Raw genomic sequence first — 19,691 nt, forward strand, 5'->3', positions numbered from 1 at the left:
TTAGCTTCAGAACTTAGTACAAGAACAGTGCTGGGCAGACTTCTACAGTCTATGCCCTGAGAAAGGCAAGGACAAATCAAACTCGGGTATACATATAAAGTATCACATATCATGTAAAATGAGTTTATCTTGTTGGGCAGACTGGATGGACCATACAGGTCTTTATCTGTCGTCATTTACTATGTTACTAGCCGTTGAGCCCGTAAAAACGGGCTGGTTTTGGGGTTTTCCTTCCCCCTCCCCGCGAGGTCGCCACCGCTACCGTTCCCCACCCCCAGAGTCGCTGCCATCCCTCCACCCGGCCCGGGCCTTCTCTCCGCTACTAAACTTACACATCCATTTGCCGGAACGCAGCAAGCACATCAGCTGAGCTGCCGTCGGCCCTTCCTTCTCTGCCTGTGTCCCGCCCTCCTGTGACGTAACGTCAGGGAGGGCGGGACACAGGCAGGGAAGGAAGGCCGACGGCAGCTCAGCTGATGTGCGTGCTGCGTTCCGGCGAATGGATGTGTAAGTTTAGTAGCGGAGAGAGGGCCCGGGCCGGGTGGGGGGGAACGGTAGCGGCGACCTCGGGCGGGGGGGGGGGGGGGGAGTGGTATCAACCTCGGCGGCGCAGTTTCCCTCTCTGTCCCGCTCTCGTCATCACGTATTGACGCGGGGGCGGGACAGAGAGGGAAGTCTCTACTGCGCATTTGCGAGTGAGTCGGTCACTCGCCGTTTATATTTACTATGTTATATGCTATTTGCATATGGCTGCAAAGTATATGACCAACTGACTAGCTTAGTGGTTTGGTGATTGTTTTTAACACAGAAGGTTATGGGTTTCACACTCACTATACTAATCGTTTGGAGGAAGAGCCTAATAGTTAGATCCTGGTGACCTGGATTCAATTCCCACTGCAACTGCTCGTGACTCTGGGCAAGTCACTTAACCCGTCATTGCCCCAGGTACAAAAACTTAAGATTCTGAGCCCACCAGGAACAGAGAAAGTATCTAAATATAGGGCCGGATTCAGTAAAAGGTTTCTAAAATGTAGGCGCATCAAAATAACACGCATAGCGCTATTCTATAAACCACGTCTAGTGCATAGGCCAGGGGAACACACGTACACTTAAGCGTGGCCATTTGCACCACTGAAAACACTAACGTGCGTAAATTTGACTGATACCCCGACACGTCTACATTCCTCCTATTTCCATGCCCCCTTTTCAGTATGCATATTGGAATTTATGCATGCCTCTTTTTAGAATATGCCTAAAACGAAGCACATGCAAATTCCAATTACTGCCAATTAGTGGCTATCAGCTAATTATAATCATGAATTGGCTCGTTACTCAACTAAGTAGCGTGCGTAAATTGGCCACATGCATAATTTAATATGTGTTACTCACCATGCCTTATATAGAATCTGGCTCATAATGTATGCATCGCTGCATAGGTCTAGTACAGCTATAGAAATGAATAGTAGTAGTAGTATATGTGCATATCTTGCTATTTATAGGTGTAGATGCTTCTTATATAAAGCCCTTAATGTATACCAGGGCAAAGTGATAAGAGAATGCACTCAGTCTGCTGCCCCTCACTATCTTTCTACCCTCATCTCCCCTTACGTTCCCGCCCGTAACCTCCGTTCACAGGATAAATCCCTCCTCTCAGTACCCTTCTCCACCACCGCCAACTCCAGGCTCCGCTCATTCTGTCTCGCCTCACCCTATGCTTGGAACAACCTTCCTGAGCCCTTACGCCAAGCCCCCTCCCTGCCCGTCTTCAAGTCTTTGCTTAAAGCCCACCTCTTCAATGCTGCGTTCGGCACCTAACCCTTACCGTTCAGTGAATCCAGACTGCCCCAATTTGACTGCCCCTATCGGACCGACCGTTCACTTGTCTATTAGATTGTAAGCTCTTTGAGCAGGGACTGTCTCTCTTTGTTAAATTGTACAGCGCTGCGTAACCCTAGTAGCGCTCTAGAAATGTTAAGTAGTAGTAGTAGAATAACCCAAACTGTAGCTATACGATGCTAGATTCATATTAGGAGTCATTACTTAAGAAAAATATCTAGGTTTCCATGGTGGACAATATGTAACATCTTCTGGTCAATATGTAGCAGCAGCCTTAAGAAAGGAGTAGAAAATATAATAGACTAACATACTTTTCTATTGCCTGCCAAAAGCTTTACACATTTACTCTAAAAGTGATGAGGTTCTATGGTATAATGGTTAGCACACTGAACTCTGAATCCAATAATCTGAGTTCAAATCTCAGTAGAACCTTTAGGCATATTTCTTTTTTATTTTAAATAATTTTCAATTTTATTATACAACTCGTTAGAGTATCACAAAAAAAAGGAAATTACAAAGCTCCATTATTTATCTATAGACACACATCATTTTCTTTTCTTCTTTCGACTAAAAGTAAAGGTAATTTGATCCAGGAATTAAACAAAGAAATTACAAGAAACAAGTGAAACAAAAGTTAATGCTACCAAAAATATCTCCCCCCTAAGCCTATCTTACAGTGTCATCTGGTTATCCAACTGTTACATTAACATCCTCTTTTGAAATGAAAAATTATTCTAGCTGTTTGGGATCAAAAAATTGAAACATTTTGGTTTGATACATTACTCTGCAAATACAAGGAAATTTTAATTCGCTCCAAGAGCCAGAGCTCTCTGGCGCAGTGCTAGAAAAGCACTGCGCCTTTTTTGAGTTTCTCTAGCCAAATCCGGGTATATTCTTATTTTTGATCCAAAGAAAGTAGTTTGCAAATGTCTAAATGAAAGTCTCAAAACTGCGTCGCGATCCATTTCTAAAGCAAAAACAACCAATATAGTTGATCTCTGGGTTATAACTTCCAGAGAAGATTCAAGAAATGATGCCAAGTTCATGCCTTCTCCTCTATTAGGCTGGGAAATTAAACTATCCAAATTTTTTAATTTTATTTATTTGTTGCATTTGTATACCACATTTGCCCACCTCTTTGCAGGCTCAATGTGGCTTACAATTAACTTCACTAGGTAAATACTGTGCCCAGGAGGTAAGGAGTCACTGGACATACCCAATATCTCAGTCAAGTATCTTTTTACCATATCAATAGAGGAAATTAAGGGAGATCTTGGGAAATTAGTAAACCTCAAGTTAAGTCTTCTTGATTTGTTTTCTAAATATTCCAAGGGTCCTGTCATATAGTTCCTATCCTTAATTGAGGTTTGACTAAGAACTTCCAGGGATTGTACTTTCTCTCCCACATTTTCTAGTTTAGAAACATTGTTAGTGATTGTTTGTGCTTGCTAGAGGGCAACTTCCCAGAGAGGCTTTATTTCTGCTGATTTTTTAAATAGTTTGTTGTTGTAAAGAGGAATGCATAGCAGCAGTTCGGTCCCAGAGTGCTTCTAATGTCACCAGGGTAGTTTTTTTTTTAATAAACCCGCTTCAATAGCTGAGGGGGGGCATTAACAATTTGCCTCAGTGTACTCACAGTCCATTCTTCCATCGAGGCTACCCTTGAGATCTCTAGCGATGCAAGCAGGTTCCCTCCCTGTGTTTGCCCTTCCCTATTCGGAGACAATAACGCAGGACCTGCTTCACCTTCCGATCCTCTCGGCTGCGGGGGAGCCACGCGCGACGGGGCTAAACGAAACCCCATCATCACTGCTGGCCAGCCACGATAGCAGGGGAGGAGGTTTGATTTGGTCCGGACACCACTCCGAAGTGCTCCAGCGTCGGCTGCTGTAGAAGGTGGGTTCCGCTCGGTGTAGAGGGATTAGTCCGAGTTTTCCCTCTCCATTTTCTCATACTTTGGGAAATCAGTACCCTCTAGCAGTTTTCGTTCAGAGCAAATTGGCGCGTCTGATGCAGTGACTCATTAAAAGGCCATCTTGGATTGCTCCCTCTCTTTCCTCCTTTAGGTATATTTCTTAGCACAGCCTCACACTGCTCTACTGCATGAAGTTGAACAATTTTGAAGCCCAGTGGAAAACATTTTCTTTTTTTTATATTATTTTAGAAAAATAAAAAGTTTTCTAATTTTGCTTCTGTATATATCATTGATTTTGGTTTTGCTAGACGGGGAAAGGGGAACTCAAAGCATCAACATAGGTATGGAGAAGCTGGATGTTGATAATATTATACAGAATGAAAACATGTTTCCCTCCATCCCTGTGTTGATACTTCAACACAGTTCCCCCATCTAGTGAAAGAAAATGTGTGCTTCAGAATTTCCTAAATTATTCACTTGCAGCAGAAAGTTGTAAGGCTGTGCATTAGAATAGGTAATTTACCAATGTTTTCATGTTCCATAAAATGCTAGGTTCTACTGAGATTTGAACCCAGAGCACTGGATTCAGAGTCCAGAGGACTAACCATTACACCATAGAACCTCAGCCTGGCTTTTGTACTTTGCTCTAAAAAAAACTTGACAGATTCTCTTGCTTGACCAAACTTCAAGAATAGGAGGAGGAGGAGCAGCAGCAGCTAGAACATCCATCCCAAACTCCATACATTTGGATCAAGGTGATGTAATTGGCTTGTTGATTATAATCAATTTGTGCTTGTACTAATGGACCTGGTTACATTCTGCTCTGGGCAAGTCACTTAATCCTCCATTGCCTCAGGCACAAACTTACTGTAAGCCCTCTGAGACAGGAAAATACTTACCATACCTGAACACAACTCACCTTCATCATCATCATCATCTATGTTACTGAAAAAAAAGGTGTGAGCTAAATCTAAAATCCCATCCCGTCTACTTTTGTTAATAAATTGTGGACTGGGTTTTGTGGGGCTGTAGTAACCTTGCATTAAAGCTGTACTCCTGAGCTCAGAGTATATTTTCCTAATCTTCTCTATATATAAAAGGCACCACCAACGTTCTAAATGAAGCCTCCAGCCGGAAGTGTGAAGCAGTGTAGATATCGGGTTTCCCCATGAGTGTCTGCCCCGCCCTCGCTCTCTCTATAACACAGCTCCTGAGTCCTGACAAATATAAACAGTGAAGGAAAACACAGCAGGAATCCTGTATAATTACCAAACACTGCTCTCGGAAACTCCAAACTCAGCCTCGCTCTCTCTGTAACACAGCAGGAATCCTGACAAATACAAACAGTGAAAAACACAGCAGGAATTCTGTATAATTACCAAACACTGCTCTCCGAAAGTGGGAGGGGGAGGGGGGGGGAGAGGGGAGGGGGGAGACTCTCACTCTCTCTCTGTCACACACACACTCGCACATTCACTCTCTCTCAAACGTGCACACTCTGATAAAAACCTTGCTAGCGCCCATTTCATTTGCATCAGAAACGGGCCTTTTTTACTAGTGTATATATAATGCAAAAAAATGTGTTCCTCAATGCAGTAAGCAAATTGTGACTCTGGGCAAGTCACTTAACCCTCCATTGCCCCATGTAAGCCGCATTGAGCCTGCCATGAGTGGGAAAGCACGGGGTACAAATGTAACAAAAAAAATATCATAAAAATAGGCCAAGCACAAAAATGTACAGTAACTCGGGAGAACACACGGGGCACATGTTCACATGGATCTGTGCTGAGAACTATGTTTTTTTGCACAAAAAAAATTGTATAGGCATGCACTAGATTGCATGTGCTACAACTTTGGCTCTGGTGGTCTAACGACCCTTTCCTTCCCGGAACTCAAAAAAAAGGTTTAGCATGAGCAACAGCTCCTCCCTCTGGTGTCGCCGCTTTCAAAATATTAAAAAAGGAAAACCCAGCTGTATCTAATAATTATCTTTTTCTTTTTTTGTTTTTCAAATTCAGTTTCAAATAGCATAGTAAAATTCTTGAGAAGTTTAAATATTTATTATTACTAAGTTCCATTATATATCCTTGACTTTTACAAACAGATTTTGATTCGGTAGAAATGCTTTAACACTCCTTCATCAAATTATTTTCATACTTTACAACACACGGACGCCTTTCCACCAACATGCACCATGTTTCGCAAGTTGCTGCCTCTGGGTGTGGTCAGCCAAAACTTATGCTTGGAAAATCGCACATACTGCGTCAGTGCCTGCCTCATACTGTTACAAAATGGCAGAACCTAGCCCCTGCCTGGTGCATTCTGGGATGCAATGGGTAGGGCTAAACATCATATAAATCATACTTTGTGTACACTTCTGTACACTTCTTGGGATCTGTACAGAATAACTAATAGCTTAATTTACATGGCTTTAAATGTGCTATCTGCGGTTTTGTCCACAGTTAGCCTGCATGCAAAGCCTAGTGCTCTTTACTGCACTGGCTGCTAAAGATGCTGACTTTTCATATGTTCCAAGTCTTTCAGAAACCACTTAAAATAAAAAAGAAAAAGCTTTATTCAATATTTATGACTTTCTTTCTTTCCAGAATATAATAAATAATAATAATAATAATAAAAAGAGTTCTTATCGTCACAGTCTGTCATAAGATCTCCAGTCTAGACGGTTTACAGCATTAAGTGAAAGACATTGGAAAGAAGGTCAAATTAAATACAATATGATTACTGCTTATAATTACTTGTTAAAGCTTCCAGAATTAATCTGCATTGGGTTGATCATACCTCACCTGCGATCGAAAGCTGTTGGACAATAATGAATACAACAAGCTACTGTTTGAGCAACTAGTAAGGACAACTAATTAGAGCTACTACTCTCTCGTGAAGTAGGTTTCAGGACCGTTCAAATCCCCAAGGAAGATATTACGATACGAAACCTACAGTCCAAACGCTAACACGCGCTTGCGTCAAAATACTCACTACTCTGCTTTCGACTGCAAAGACTTATCCGCAACACCCCCTTCCAACTATCCATTCCCAGCATGCTCCGCTCTCATGGTGCCGGAGTCGCTACCTAGTAGCTCCGCCCCCAATGAAAGCCCGCCCAAGCCGGAAACCGGAAGGTGGTTTTGGTTTATCGTTTTTGTTCCTGTTGTAACCGCTTTGGGAACTGGGATTGCTCATGTTCTCAGCTTCTAAGTTCTCGGTTAGAGAGCGGTTGGTGTTGAGCAGTTCGCCCTGCGGTCTGTGGGCACCGGTCAGGTATAGCTCCTAGTTCCTATATTTGCTGCTGCTTGTTCTTCGCTTTTCGGTCTCTTCTAGACGATTTCAAGCTTTGGGTATATCCGTTTTTTCAGAAGCGCGGGAACACGGCCGAAGAGATGTGAGGAAGGGTTTGAGTGCTGCAGACCAGGCTCTCAGAAATGAGTTAATGGCTGCTATAGGTTACAGGAGGCAGGTAGGCCTCTTTCAAGAAAGCTCTGGAAGGAAGGAAAATAAGATGAAAGTAATAGGGGATAGAGTCGGGAATAAACTAAGGAGCTATTTCTTTACGGAAATGGTGTAAGATGTGAGGAACGGCATTCTAGCAGAGGTGGTTGAGATAAGGATTATATCTGAATTTAGGAAAGTATGAGGCATGCACAGAGGATCTCTATGGGAGAGGAAGGGATTGTAGAACTGATGGACAGACTGGATAGGCTATATGGAGGCATATTTTCAAAGCACTTAGCCTTCCAAAGTTCCATAGGCTTCTATGGAACTTTGGAAGGCTAAGTGCTTTGAAAATATGCCTCATGGTCTTTATGTTCTGTCATTTTCTGTTTCAATCAAATGTTCCCAGTTGCTTTACCTTGCTTTCCTCCTGCCTTTCCTGCAAAGGTGCCTGGGAGATCCTGATCTCCTTTGCTGATTGAGGGGGCTTGATTAATTTTTGACAGAGGAATAGAGATTGCCCTTCATCATCTATCTTCTGGGGACATATCTTTATGTTGTATCTGTACCCCACTGGCCACAACAGATGGACAACTTGAAGATGGGTTTCTAGTGCCTCATAGTTCTGGAGAAGCTATATGTTTAAATCTTTTTATAACACTGAGATGGGCCCCAAAACCAGACAATGAGCCCATTTAAGACTGACCTTCTGTTCTATCCTAGGGTTTGGGTAATTTGACTAGTGGACAATGTACATGCAAGTAGAAAGTCGTACAGGTACCCTTCTTCACCTGAAGAGGTATCCCAGCATAAGATCCTGGTCTCTCTTTGTTGGTAAGTACCCCAGTTCTCTTGCTTTGTCCTGGTCTGGAGTAGAGGTGTGGGTTTTAGAAATTTTTAACTGCAGTTTTCCCATCATTTCAGAATATTATCACAAAAATTATTCTCAAGACTGCAAATTTTCCTGATAACTTGCCAAATCAGATAAAAAAAAAAATCTAAGTACCATTATGGAGGTGTTTTTTTTTTACATCAGTCAAATATCTTAAATGTTGAGCTACATCATAGGAATTAAGTTGCTGAATAGCTGAAATATTTGGTTAGGAAGGAGAAAATCAACAGACACTTATTGCAATTTAAGAGGTCTTTTAGTGGATTTAGTGCACCCTAATGATTAGAGTGTGCTAAATAATAAGATGCCCATTATATTCCTATGGGGGGTCTTATCATTTTAGTGGAAGCTAATCATTGGTGTGCACTAAATATGTTAGTGACCTTAGTAAAAGGACCCTTAGCGCTATAGAAATAAGTAGTAGTTGTTAAATGTTAAATTGAAAGCAATTCAGATCTCAAACTTGCTAGAACCTTTACCAAGTAATGCATTGACAATTTTTAGAAGTTGAAAATTTTTAATGAAAAAATGCAAAGAGGTGGGATAAGGTGGGATACAAATGCAACAAATAAAAAATGAAAGCTTGGGGGAATTTTCTTCCCAATTGTTTCTGGAATAATTTGGGTATGCAAGATTCAACAAACTACTTTAAACAATCGTCAGAGTGGTGAAAAAAAGCTCTGTATGCTTTACTAGCTCCATGACAAAAAGTGATGAGCAAAAAGCTAATCGTTCCTGGTCAGAAAAAAATTTCACTTGCCAAAATATTAGCATATGATTAATATGCTTAATATAGATGAAGAGCTTGCATACAGAAAAAATTGAGCTTTACATTTTCAGAATATTTTGCTTTTTTGCTCCTGTGGTGTTAAACGTTTCATCATAAGCTGTTTTATTTCGGCTCTAATAGGATAATGCCTATATTCTCAAGAAACTCAGTTGTAAAAGGGTAAAACGGAGCCAAAATTGTCACTGTATACCAAGCCCCCCCCCCCCCCAGCTTTTGTATCACACTCAAAGAACTCAAGCATGAAATTGCTGATCTGCTGTTAGTAATATGCAACCTGTCGTTAAAATCGTCCGTAGTACCTGAAGACTGGAGGGTGGCCAATGTGATGCCAATTTTTAAAAAGGGTTCTAGGGGTGATCTGTGAAATTATAGATCGGTAAGCCAGATGTCCGTGCCGGGCAAAACAGTGGAAATTATGATAAAGAATAAAATTACAGAACATGTAGACAAACATGGTTTAATGGGTTCAGCTGAGGGTGGTCTTGCCTCGCCAGTTTGCTTCATTTCTTTGAAGGTGTGAATAAACAGGTGGATAAAGGTTGATGTAGTGTATCTAGATTTTCAGAAAGCTTTTGATAAAGTTCCTCATGAGAGACTCCTGAGAAAATTAAAGAGCCATGGGATAGGAGGTAAGGTTTTGGTGTGGATTAGGAATTAGTTATTGGACAGAAAACGGAGGGTAGGGTTAAATGACCATTTGTCTCAATAGAGGAGGGTGAACTGTGGCGTGCCTGGATCTGTACTGGGACTGGTGCTATTTAACATATTTATAAATTATTTTGAAATCGAAACAAGTGAGGTGATTAAATTTGCAGATGATACGAACTATTCAAGGTTGTTAAAACATGTGCGGACAGTGAAATATTGCAGGAAGACCTTAGGAAATTGGAAGACTGGGCATCCAAATGGCAGATGAAATTTAATGTGGACAAATGCAAGGTGATTCACATTGGAAACCAAATGATTCGAATCATAGTTACCTGATGCAGGGGTCCACCTTGGGGGTCAGCACTCAAGAAAAAGATCTAGGTGTCATTGTAGATAATCCGCTGAAATCTTCTACTCAGTGTGTGGCGGTGGCCAAAAAAGCAAACAGGATGCTAGGAATTATTAGGAAAGGGATGGTGAATAAGACTGAAAATACTATAATGCCTTTGTATTGCTCCATGGTGTGTCCGCACCTTGAGTATTGTGTTCAGTTCTGGTTTCTGTATCTCAAAAAAGATATATTGGAATTAGAAAAGGTTCAAAGAAGAGCGACCAAAATGATAAAGGGGATGGAACACCTCTCATATGAGGAAAGGCCAAAGAGGTTAGGGCTCTTCAGCTTGGAAAAGAGATGGATGAGGGGAGATATGATTGAGGTGTACAAAATCCTGAGTGGTGTAGAACGAGTAGAAGTAAATCAATGTTTTACTTGTTCCAAAAGTACAAAGACTAGGGGACACTCGCGGAAGTTATATGGAAATACTTTTAAAACAAATAGGAGGAAATATTTTTTTCACACACAACGAATAGTTAAGCTCTGGAACTCTTTGCTGGAGGATGTGGTAATAGTGGTTAGCGTATAAGGTTTAGACAAATTCCTGGAGGGAAAGTCCATAGTCTGCTATTGAGACAGATGGGACTTGTAGTATGGAGTGTTGCCATGATTTGGGTTTGTGCCAGTTACTTGTGACCTGGCTTGGCCACTGTTTGGAAAACAGGATACTGGGCTAGATGGACTATTGGTCTGACCCAGTATATGGCTACTTTTATGTTCACATTGTTGGGAATTGGCTCTCACATATGCCCTTCTAATCCACATTTCTATGGTGCTAATAGATTACTGTTAAATGAGTTCATCCTAGAAAGTTAGCTTTATCTGGCCAGAGGTTAGAACGATGCAGTCATGTGATAACTGGGAAGTGACTTGGACTAAGGTGTCCATAGACATGATGTTCTCAGTCCTGGAGAACACCCATCCCCTAGTGGAACTGTGACAGTACTGAGGAAGACCACCAGCATTTATAGCCACTGGGAACTGCAGGATAGCTTGGTATAGCAGCAGTGGGAAGAGGGTGAGAAGCACTGTAATAACCTTGGTTGTGATCATCCCTGCACTAAGTCTATATTTGGTGGCACTTTTGCATGGGTAGAACTTTGAGCCAAGAGAATGGGAACCTGGAAATGCGGAAGCAACCTCCTCCCGCATTTTTCCAAAGTCATTAGTAACGTGTAAAGCATTTTGAATGATTTCTGTCATAAAAATGGTATAAACCTAATAAAATAAATGTAACCTGGCCTTTGCTGAGCAAAAGAGAAATTTTGTTTGCACCACAGAATAAATATAGATAATAACCGAAAGGTTGTCTAATTGGAAAGCAGTTTGTTATGGAGGTATATGATTTTGTTTCACAGAAGGTTGGGGTTAACTATTTTATTCAAGTAAAATCTCTAATTCTTGTTAATAACTCCCTTTGATCGCTCAGCTACTGGTACATACTACTCTCCTTTGACATCAGTTTGAGGATACTTGAGTGCAGAAAGCAACGTCCTAGTACTAAAGATAAATTTTATGTGTTTTGTCCTTGATCATGTAATCACCTCTCAAAGAATTTCACTTCAGATCTCAAAAGTCTTATTCTGATTTTATAAGTGTTCATATAGAATATGTGTTCCATAGAGAGTAAACTTACTTACAATTCTTAAAATTGCTAAAAACTAATTTCTTCACCAACTTATTCCAGAAGTCATTACATTTAGTTAATATAGCAATAACCAGTTGATAATCTTGTCTCTCTTCTGTGTTGTGAATCTATCAATATGTACACTGTACACTGTTTGTAGTTTATTTTGCTAATCTGTTACTCTCAACCACTTCATCATACCTACACTATTGTTGAAATTCAAACTCTGTATTTTTAATCTAGACTGTAAGCCACATTGAAGTTGAGCTTGCTTTCAGGTTAATGTGAGATATAAATGTAAGTAAAGTTAGCAGCCAAGCTATCAGGTCATCAACTTATTTCTAATAGAGACCTGGCTATGAGAAGAAGAGGAGGTTGTGTTAGTTCATGCTTGTCATTCCAATTCGTTTTGTCTGTCAGTTGTTGCCAAGAGAAAGGTGGGGATGGGGTAGATTTTTAAAATTCTCCTTTAGTGTCTTGGAGGATGTTTTAATTAAAATGGGGAAAGTTAGTAGATTGTGCTACAGAGACTTCTGGGACTGTCCTGTTGAATTTTATAGCACTGGCATCTGGGTGGATGTTGGATTCCCCTGGATCGATGTTTCTGGAGGGATTTAAATGTCTAAGGAGACTCTCTTAGTGTAGGGAAACTCAAGGTCTGTTATCAGCTCTTTCATCTTTAGGCTTTTTCAAGATTTGCTGAACCTAGTCATAGGGTGGGACAGATATCTGGCTTAGTGTTTTATCCCGCTTTTAGTGATATTTGCTTGTTGGGCTGGGGGTTTCCCTGGTCTGTTGTAATCATTATAAGGTTAGATATAAGCCTCAGGGTTTATTTTTCTGCTAGATAGGATTGTTGATTATCTTCTTTATGTAACTGAAAAAAATGATTCTCGGTTATATACGGAAGCACTTAAGGAAGTGTTTTTGATCCAGCAGATTGATTATTTGATTTACAATTAATACTTTCTAAGTTTTGATGCATTGTCCCCAAAAACTGATGCTTATTGAGAACAACTAAATGCAGTCCCTTGTTTCTTCTCCCTCAAATGATCAGTACAACAATGTAATAGGCTATTAGAAGGCATTTTGGCTAAAAGCTAAAGTGGAGTTGGATAGGGTTGCCCACCATTGTCAGGTTAAGGATTATACAGTGATGGGAAAAATTTTTGCCCCGTGCTGAGTTCTCTTGTTATTGCATACGTCGTACTGAATGTTTTTGATCTTTAAACAAAATGTAATATTAGCTCAAGGGAACTCAAAAATTGTGTTAAGGAACAAAGTTATCCAACACTCATATCATCCAGGTGAAAAAGTAACTGCCTCTAAACTTAATAACTGTTTGCAGTTATTGCAGCTAAAGAGGTACAACCAAACACTTCTTATTTGATGTAAATTTTGTTGGAGATTGTTGGATACAGTTCTAGTGTGCTACACGGGAAGAAGCTTTAACTGTATTATGTGGGTGCAGAAGCTCTAGCTGTGCTGGACCTGTGCTCCTTTATTTTGGTAAACACTGCAGGGGATATTGTGAAGGATGAAACACACTGATTGACTTAAATCTTTAAAAAATTAGACTTTCTCTAATCTTCCTGGCTAAATTAGTGGAGAAAGCGATGTTTAATTAAAATTGTTTCTTGACTCACCAGTTGTTTTTGGTGCTGGTTATAGCACTGAAACATTAGTTATCTTGAATGATATAAGGTTACGTTTTCTTCTTGGTGCTTCTTTGAAATCTCTAAATATTTCTCCCTCAGTCCTGATAACCCACTCTGGCTTCTGCTTCTAAGCTTCAGATGCCGCCTCCCTTCTGCAGCCCTGTGATCGAAACATTCACTGTCTGAATTGGATGTTTTCTGTATCCATGGAGCCTTGCATGGTTCGAACATGGGGCTTTTGGTTTAACAGCTGATGTTTGAACTGTGCAGGGCTTCATATATAACAGAGCGCCTGCAGTTCAGACAGTGAATGTCACATGGGGTGCAGGAGGGGGGTAGACAAGGGCATATCTGAAGTTTAGAAGCAACAGTCAGATTAGGCTACGGATGCCAAGTGATGAGAGATGAAAGTTGGCAAGCCACAGTGAGAACAGTTATGGTATTGGGGAGGCCCAAGTAGTTCAGAGGCTAGCAGTTGGCTGCAATCCTGTCATGCGAAGCAGATCTCTCCCATTGTTGTGACTAATTGTAGATCCTAGGAATTTAAAAGTTCATGCACGTTGATTAATCCTAGGTCTGCTGCTGTGCCATTTTTTTTCTCTAGCAAACTGTGTGATGTGCTGCTATTTTGTAAAAAAAAAAAAAAAAAAGCCCAAACCAACCAAACAAAACAGGTTGTATGTAGAGTAAAGGCTATTGATTGTTTTGAGTACCTCTTGGTACCTTTATTTAGTAGAGGAGACACCATGATTTTGCAAGTATGATATTCTTTTTGAGATGATTTTGTTTCTCTCTCTTTAAGGTATATCATCTATAGGTCTTGCTGCAGCTTATTATAGCTCAGGTAAGATATGCCTATGTTCTGCTTCTTACTGTTTGCAGCTTGTGTTGGTTGTTGGGGCAGGGAGCGTATACGATCCTTTGATCTTGTTTACTAGTGTTAAGGAAGGTTGGAAACGTGTGATAAAGGTCTGTAGTAACAAGAATTTCTAGAGCATTGCTCAAGATATTCAGAAATACAAAAGTAGAGAAGCTTTAAAAAAATAAAAAAGCCCTCGTATGCTTTTTTTTTGGCACAATGCGAGCACTACAGCAAGCCTGAGCAGTAAGTATGAGAGAGTGAGATTATACTCCATATACCCTGGCTTAAGAATGAGGTTCACTGCTGTCACTGTGTGCACAAAACTGTACCATTTAGAGGTATCAGACATGCCTTGAAACAGTGGTTTTGAAACTGATGGGGTGGCATAAGAGGCTAAAGTAAGTTGGGTTCTGCTAGCACAGCAGACAAATCCTTGATTTAGAATCAGATGGTGCATGCTCAAAACTTGATGTCCCCAATTGGAAAACAGGATGTGTTTCAGTGTAAACTGAACCTTGTTATTAATCTATGGAAGAGTATTTGAGTTTCTTTTGGAAGGTTATGTTGTTACAGGCTGGGCCATGGCCTTTTCCTTTTGGCAGCAGTAACTGACTGCCTGTTAGGGTGTGTTATAAAATGAGGCTGCTTTCCCTAGCTTACATCTAGCCCCATCTTTGGCCGTTTTCAAGTCCAAACTTAAAGCCCACCTCTTTACCACTGCTTTTTGACTCCTAACCACCACTCACTTGCCCTGTCCTTTTATCCTCACCTCTTTATTCCCTTACCCTTATTGTTATGTCTGTTACCCTTATTGTTCTGTCTGTTTACCTGTCTTATCTAGATTGTAAGCTCTTTGAGCAGGGACTGTCATTTTGTGTATGGTGTACAGCGCTGCGTATGCCTTGTAGCGCTATAGAAATGATTAGTAGTAGTAGCTTCAAGGCAGCTGGATTTTCTCAACCTCCTTTCCCAGGTTTCACTGAGTGCCTTTGATTCAAGCTTCCTGCGTGGTTGGTGGATTATTGACTCGGAGCTAGTTGAGTTTTACTTTCCTCCTTTGTGGTCTGATCTGCTTCTGTCTTTTGGTTAATGATGGTCCTTTTCTACCCCTCATTCTTAAGTGGCTGTCAGTTTTTTTGTTTCTGCCTGTCCATCTGGCTTGCCATCTGACTATTCATGTCTGTGCCTCTTTTGCTCCTGTAAGCCACTGGGGTGCCCACTGTTTGCTGATCAGTGGTATATCAAATACTGGAATAAGTACATAAAACAGTCCACATCTTTGTGGAATGACATTACTTTAGATTTTTCTTCAATAACAAAGGACTTCTTTAGCTTGCAAGACTCCAGATTAGTATGCTTCATATTGTGCTTCAGAATTTTGAACCTAAAAAGTTGGGCCCAGGTTAAAGATGTTCATACAAGTCATAGCTTTGTAGACCCCACTGCAAGTTGCAGCTTGAAAGAACCTAGAAGTTCAATGACGAAATGCTTTTTCTTGACACTTTTTTGTTTCTTGTAACATGTTACATTAAGTCATTACTACCTGGTGTTTCCTCTCTATCCTGCCTCATTCCAATAACTGCCAGAACCGTATCTGAAAAAGAACCGTTTCACTGTCTGGGAATTTTTCCATTATTTCACAGGTATATTTAGCAGCTGTACTTGTACAGTGTCCTAAAAATGCTGCTTGTTTGTTTTGTAGATAACTTAGCTTGGAAGCTCTTCTACGTGACTGGCTGTCTCTTTGTGGCAATACAGAACCTAGAAGAGTGGGAGGTAAGTGCAGTGCTTCACAGCACATTGCTAATATGAGGTAGTATTTACAGAGCTGGTTTAGCTAGTTGCTGTATTTGTGCACAGTTGTGGATTTAAAATACACTTGGACAATAGACCTGAGTTTGGGCCACATAGGCCAAGGGGAGCGCTTAAAAGTAATTGTGTACAGCATGTCTCTTGTGTCCTGCTTGCGTGCGCCTCCTGTGCCACCACTCCCAGTACTGTTCTGCTTATTTTTCTTTGCTCCTATTTCACCTGCCTCCATCTCCAGCTTCTTTTCCATCCTCTCCTTTTCTTTCTACTGATATTTTCTCCTTTTCCCTGGCTGCCTAACCACCACGCCTCTCCCTGTCTCCTAGTCTTCTCTAAGCCCCTTTTCTTCCTTCCTTTTAAAGCCCCACAGCAAGGTACTACCCTGGTTTGATGCCAATAGCCCCCTCTCCCACTTGGAGAGCTGATAATGCTGCCTGTGATTAGTGGGTGGGATTCTTGAGGGTTGTTATATGTTTGGAAATGTCTTCTTATATAATCACACCTTTACAAATCTTATTAAATAGGGGTGCTAGATTTATACAGGATGTAGCAAAGTAGGATGTTGGGAGAGGTCTGAAGGGGGGATGTCAGTGATATAGAGAGATGGCTTGTCTTGTTGAGGGGTGGGGGGTGAATGGGTATGGAAGGAGGGAAGGAGGGAGAAATATGATGACGGGTAGCAGGAACTTGCTTTGAATAGTGGTTTTTGATATGTGAAGTATTTCTGCTGAGATGTAAAATGTTCACTGATGTTACTTATGCTGTTCTCAATAAAAATATATTTCACATAAATAGGGGTGCTACTCATAGTATATGATGGCAGGTAGGGCCCATAAGGCTTAGCCTGTCAAATTCCTGGTGCATAGCCTTAGACCTCAGTTGATCTCTGATTCCCCCCCTCCCCCTTTCACTTTTAAGGATTCTATCCTGTATACTCGCTTCCACCAGGAAGCTGTTCTGTGCATCCATCTACCTTTCTTTGAAGAAATATTTTCTGAGGTTTCTACTGAAGTCTATTCTTCTTGGTTTATCATGGATATAATGCATACCAGACATTTGCAGTGCTGTACAGAGACATTTACAATCTAATCAAGACAGACAAGGACACACAATGAAAACCAAGTTAGAGGCTTTAGATTAAGGCAGCAAGGACATGACTAAAAAGATTGAAGGGAAATGGTATTAAATTAGAGGGGAATGCTTTGCTTAAGTATCATCAGATCCAACATTTGTGGTCTGGAGAATTTTTAATTGTAATTAATATTCCATTTTTATTGTGATACATGTGGTTCAAGGATTACAGTCATTTTTCTCATAATAAAGGTTAATGCAATTTTATAAAAATCACAAGTTGCATGTATCAAACCATGCTTAATACAAAACACACTAAATAATTTAACAAAATTAAGATATAAATCCCAGCAGTTTATAACCCTGTTCTCAGCTTCCATGAACATCCCATACAACTAATAATTTACCCAAGTTAAGATGGGTGACAGTGTTTTTGGCTGCTTGCAATAAACTGTATAATTGAGTTCTGCCTTTAACTTCTGGGGTAGTAAGTTCCTCCATTCTTGGGGTACCTTAACTGAAAAATGTGATTTATGTATATACTGGAGCTTTACTCTAGAGCAAAAGGTATTACTGCATGGACATCTAATTCAGAGTAGAATATCCATGATGGTACTCAAATTTACAGAACAACTCAGATATTATGGTCCTGGCCTCAGTGTGTTAAATGTGATAGTCAAATACTTATATATAATTGATCTTACAGGCAGGTGGTGGTGTAGTCTATCTTATCATTTAGCCCCTCAATAATTTTAGTGCCCTTGGTCTGTACTAACTATAATCATGCCAAAGATCCCTCTACAATCTGTGATATACCACAAGTAGCCTAGTGGTTAGTGCAGTGGACTTTGATCCTGGGGAACTGAGTTTAATTTCCACTGCAGCTCCTTGTGACTCTGGGCAAGTCACCTAACCCTCCATTGCCCCTGGTACAAAATACCTGAATATATGTAAACCGCTTTGAATATAGTTGCAAAAAACCTCAGAAAGGCGGTATATCAAGTCCCATTTCCCTTTCCCCTTCAAGTTCATGGCTTCCTGTTCCAAAAGTTCCCTTTTCACCGAAAGGCTATATTTATATCTTTGAAGTATTTGAATATGCCAGTCATATCCCTCTGTCTCTCATCATCTAGTGTACAATTATTTGGGTTTTAAAATCTCATACAGTTTGTGTTGTAGACCCTTCACCATTTGTGTCACCCTTTTCTGGCTTTCCACTACTCATATCCTTTTGCTGATATGGCTTCTAGACACAGAACTCCTGATAAGGTCTCACCAATGATCCGTCCTTATGCTGTGGGCCTGATACTGTCATACTGTTTTGCTATCTTGGGATTATCGGATATGATCATCCCAACAGTACCTCACCCCATCACGTACAGCTTCTTTGAATTTCTGTATCCCAAATGTATGACCCCGACTTCTTGCATTGAAATTTAATTACCTTGCTCTTAACCATTCCTCAAGCTTCCTTAGATCTTTATTTTGTCTGCTTTCCACAGGTTGTTCAATCCACTGCAGATCTTAGTATCATCTGGAAAAAGACAAACCTTTTGAAGACAAAGACTAAATTGAACTGGCCCCAGGACATATCCTTGCAGCACCCACTCAGCACCCTTCTTTAGCATGAATACCCATTTATTACCATCTTCTATCTATTACTGATTCTAGCAGGAGCCCCAGGAAGTCTTCATACTAATACACTGTATGAATACAGTGGAGCTGCTAATAGGTTGACCTGGTGTAGTGATCCTTCGGTATTTACTTATTTATTTTAAAACTTATTTACCACTTAATCAACTAAGTGGTTTACAAAGGAACATACATAATAATGTTATATAAAATGTAACATACAAATAATCATTTATATACAAAATTACAGGTCAGTTCATGTTATATCAAATGACATAATATTCCAGAAACTCAATAAAATGCAGCCACCAACAACTGTGTTTTAAGAAGTTTCTTAAATTTCATCACATTGCTACAAAGCTGAAAGTGTCCTGTAAGGGATGTGACCATATAGAGGCATGCACCTTTTACTGAAAATGAAATAAAAGGATGTAAGACGGGGCTCCCCAAATTTTCAAGAGAAGGGCCACAAATCACTGGGGCAAATGGGGGATCCCCATCTTTTTCTGGTCAGAGTGAGGAAGGGGTCCTTTGTAGTTTGCAGTCATAACCACCTTCAGCTGGTGGAGCCTGGGAACCCCACCAGTCTTGCCAGTGCCATACATGAAAAAAATATTTATATTTGACAATTTTATTTTGTGATTTACGTTGCATGTGTGTTGTTCTGCTTATTTCAGATGTTTTAACCTAACCTAGGTTTAGATAAGCAGAATAGAAATATATTTTAAACTACTAAAAAAGGCCTGTTTCTGACACAACTGAAACAGGCGCTAGCAAGGTTTTCCTCGGAGTGTGTATGTTTGAGAGAGTGTGTGTGAGAGTGACTGTGTGAGAGAGAGAGTGAATGTGCGAGTGTGTGTGTGACAGAGAGAGACTGGGTGCGAGTGTGTCTGTGAGAGTGTGTGTGTGAGCATGAGAGTGTGTGCCAGGGACCCCCTCCCTCCTGCCCTCTGAATTCCAGGATCTTCCCCCCCCCTCCCTCCGAGTTCCAGGGTTGTTGTCCTCCTCCCTGCCTCAGAGTTCCATGGTCGTCCCCTTCCCTGCAGTCATCCATATGCAGGCAACATCCTCTGTGCCCTGGCTCCTCCATCCATCCATGTGCATCATCTC

At 40.7% G+C, this 19,691-nt stretch overlaps 3 protein-coding genes across 8 annotated transcripts in view; 1 reads left to right on the top strand and 2 right to left on the bottom strand.

The window, feature by feature from the left end:
• The window catches only part of NARF (nuclear prelamin A recognition factor), a 71,155-nt gene extending 64,388 nt beyond the window's left edge, over positions 1–6,767 (bottom strand). The window contains exon 1 of one of the 2 annotated variants that reach the window (XM_030208125.1): positions 6,746–6,767. The gene's annotated coding sequence lies outside the window, so the exon portion shown is untranslated. Of the gene's footprint in view, positions 1–5,020; positions 5,051–6,745 lie in introns of those variants that run through there. The other variant, XM_030208124.1, reaches the window with a different exon arrangement.
• LOC115473293 (cytochrome b-245 chaperone 1 homolog) overlaps positions 1–19,691 on the top strand; it is a 32,642-nt gene that overhangs the window by 7,795 nt on the left and 5,156 nt on the right. For 2 of the 5 annotated variants that reach the window (XM_030208132.1, XM_030208133.1), the window contains 3 exons: positions 7,922–8,032; positions 14,010–14,051; positions 15,772–15,845. In XM_030208132.1, the coding sequence (XP_030063992.1) occupies positions 7,948–8,032; positions 14,010–14,051; positions 15,772–15,845 (201 nt within the window). In that variant the 5' untranslated portion in view covers positions 7,922–7,947. Of the gene's footprint in view, positions 1–2,350; positions 4,507–6,772; positions 7,028–7,921; positions 8,033–14,009; positions 14,052–15,771; positions 15,846–19,691 lie in introns of those variants that run through there. The other 3 variants (XM_030208134.1, XM_030208131.1, XM_030208130.1) reach the window with 3 other exon arrangements.
• Positions 17,947–19,691, bottom strand: part of HEXD (hexosaminidase D) — a 33,683-nt gene continuing 31,938 nt past the window's right edge. The window contains exon 13 of the mRNA XM_030208121.1: positions 17,947–18,483. Within this exon, the coding sequence (XP_030063981.1) occupies positions 18,480–18,483 (4 nt within the window). The 3' untranslated portion in view covers positions 17,947–18,479. The remainder of the gene's footprint in view (positions 18,484–19,691) is intronic.

The sequence above is a fragment of the Microcaecilia unicolor genome, chromosome 6 (assembly GCF_901765095.1).
Source record: "Microcaecilia unicolor chromosome 6, aMicUni1.1, whole genome shotgun sequence".
NCBI classification, from domain to species: domain Eukaryota; kingdom Metazoa; phylum Chordata; class Amphibia; order Gymnophiona; family Siphonopidae; genus Microcaecilia; species Microcaecilia unicolor.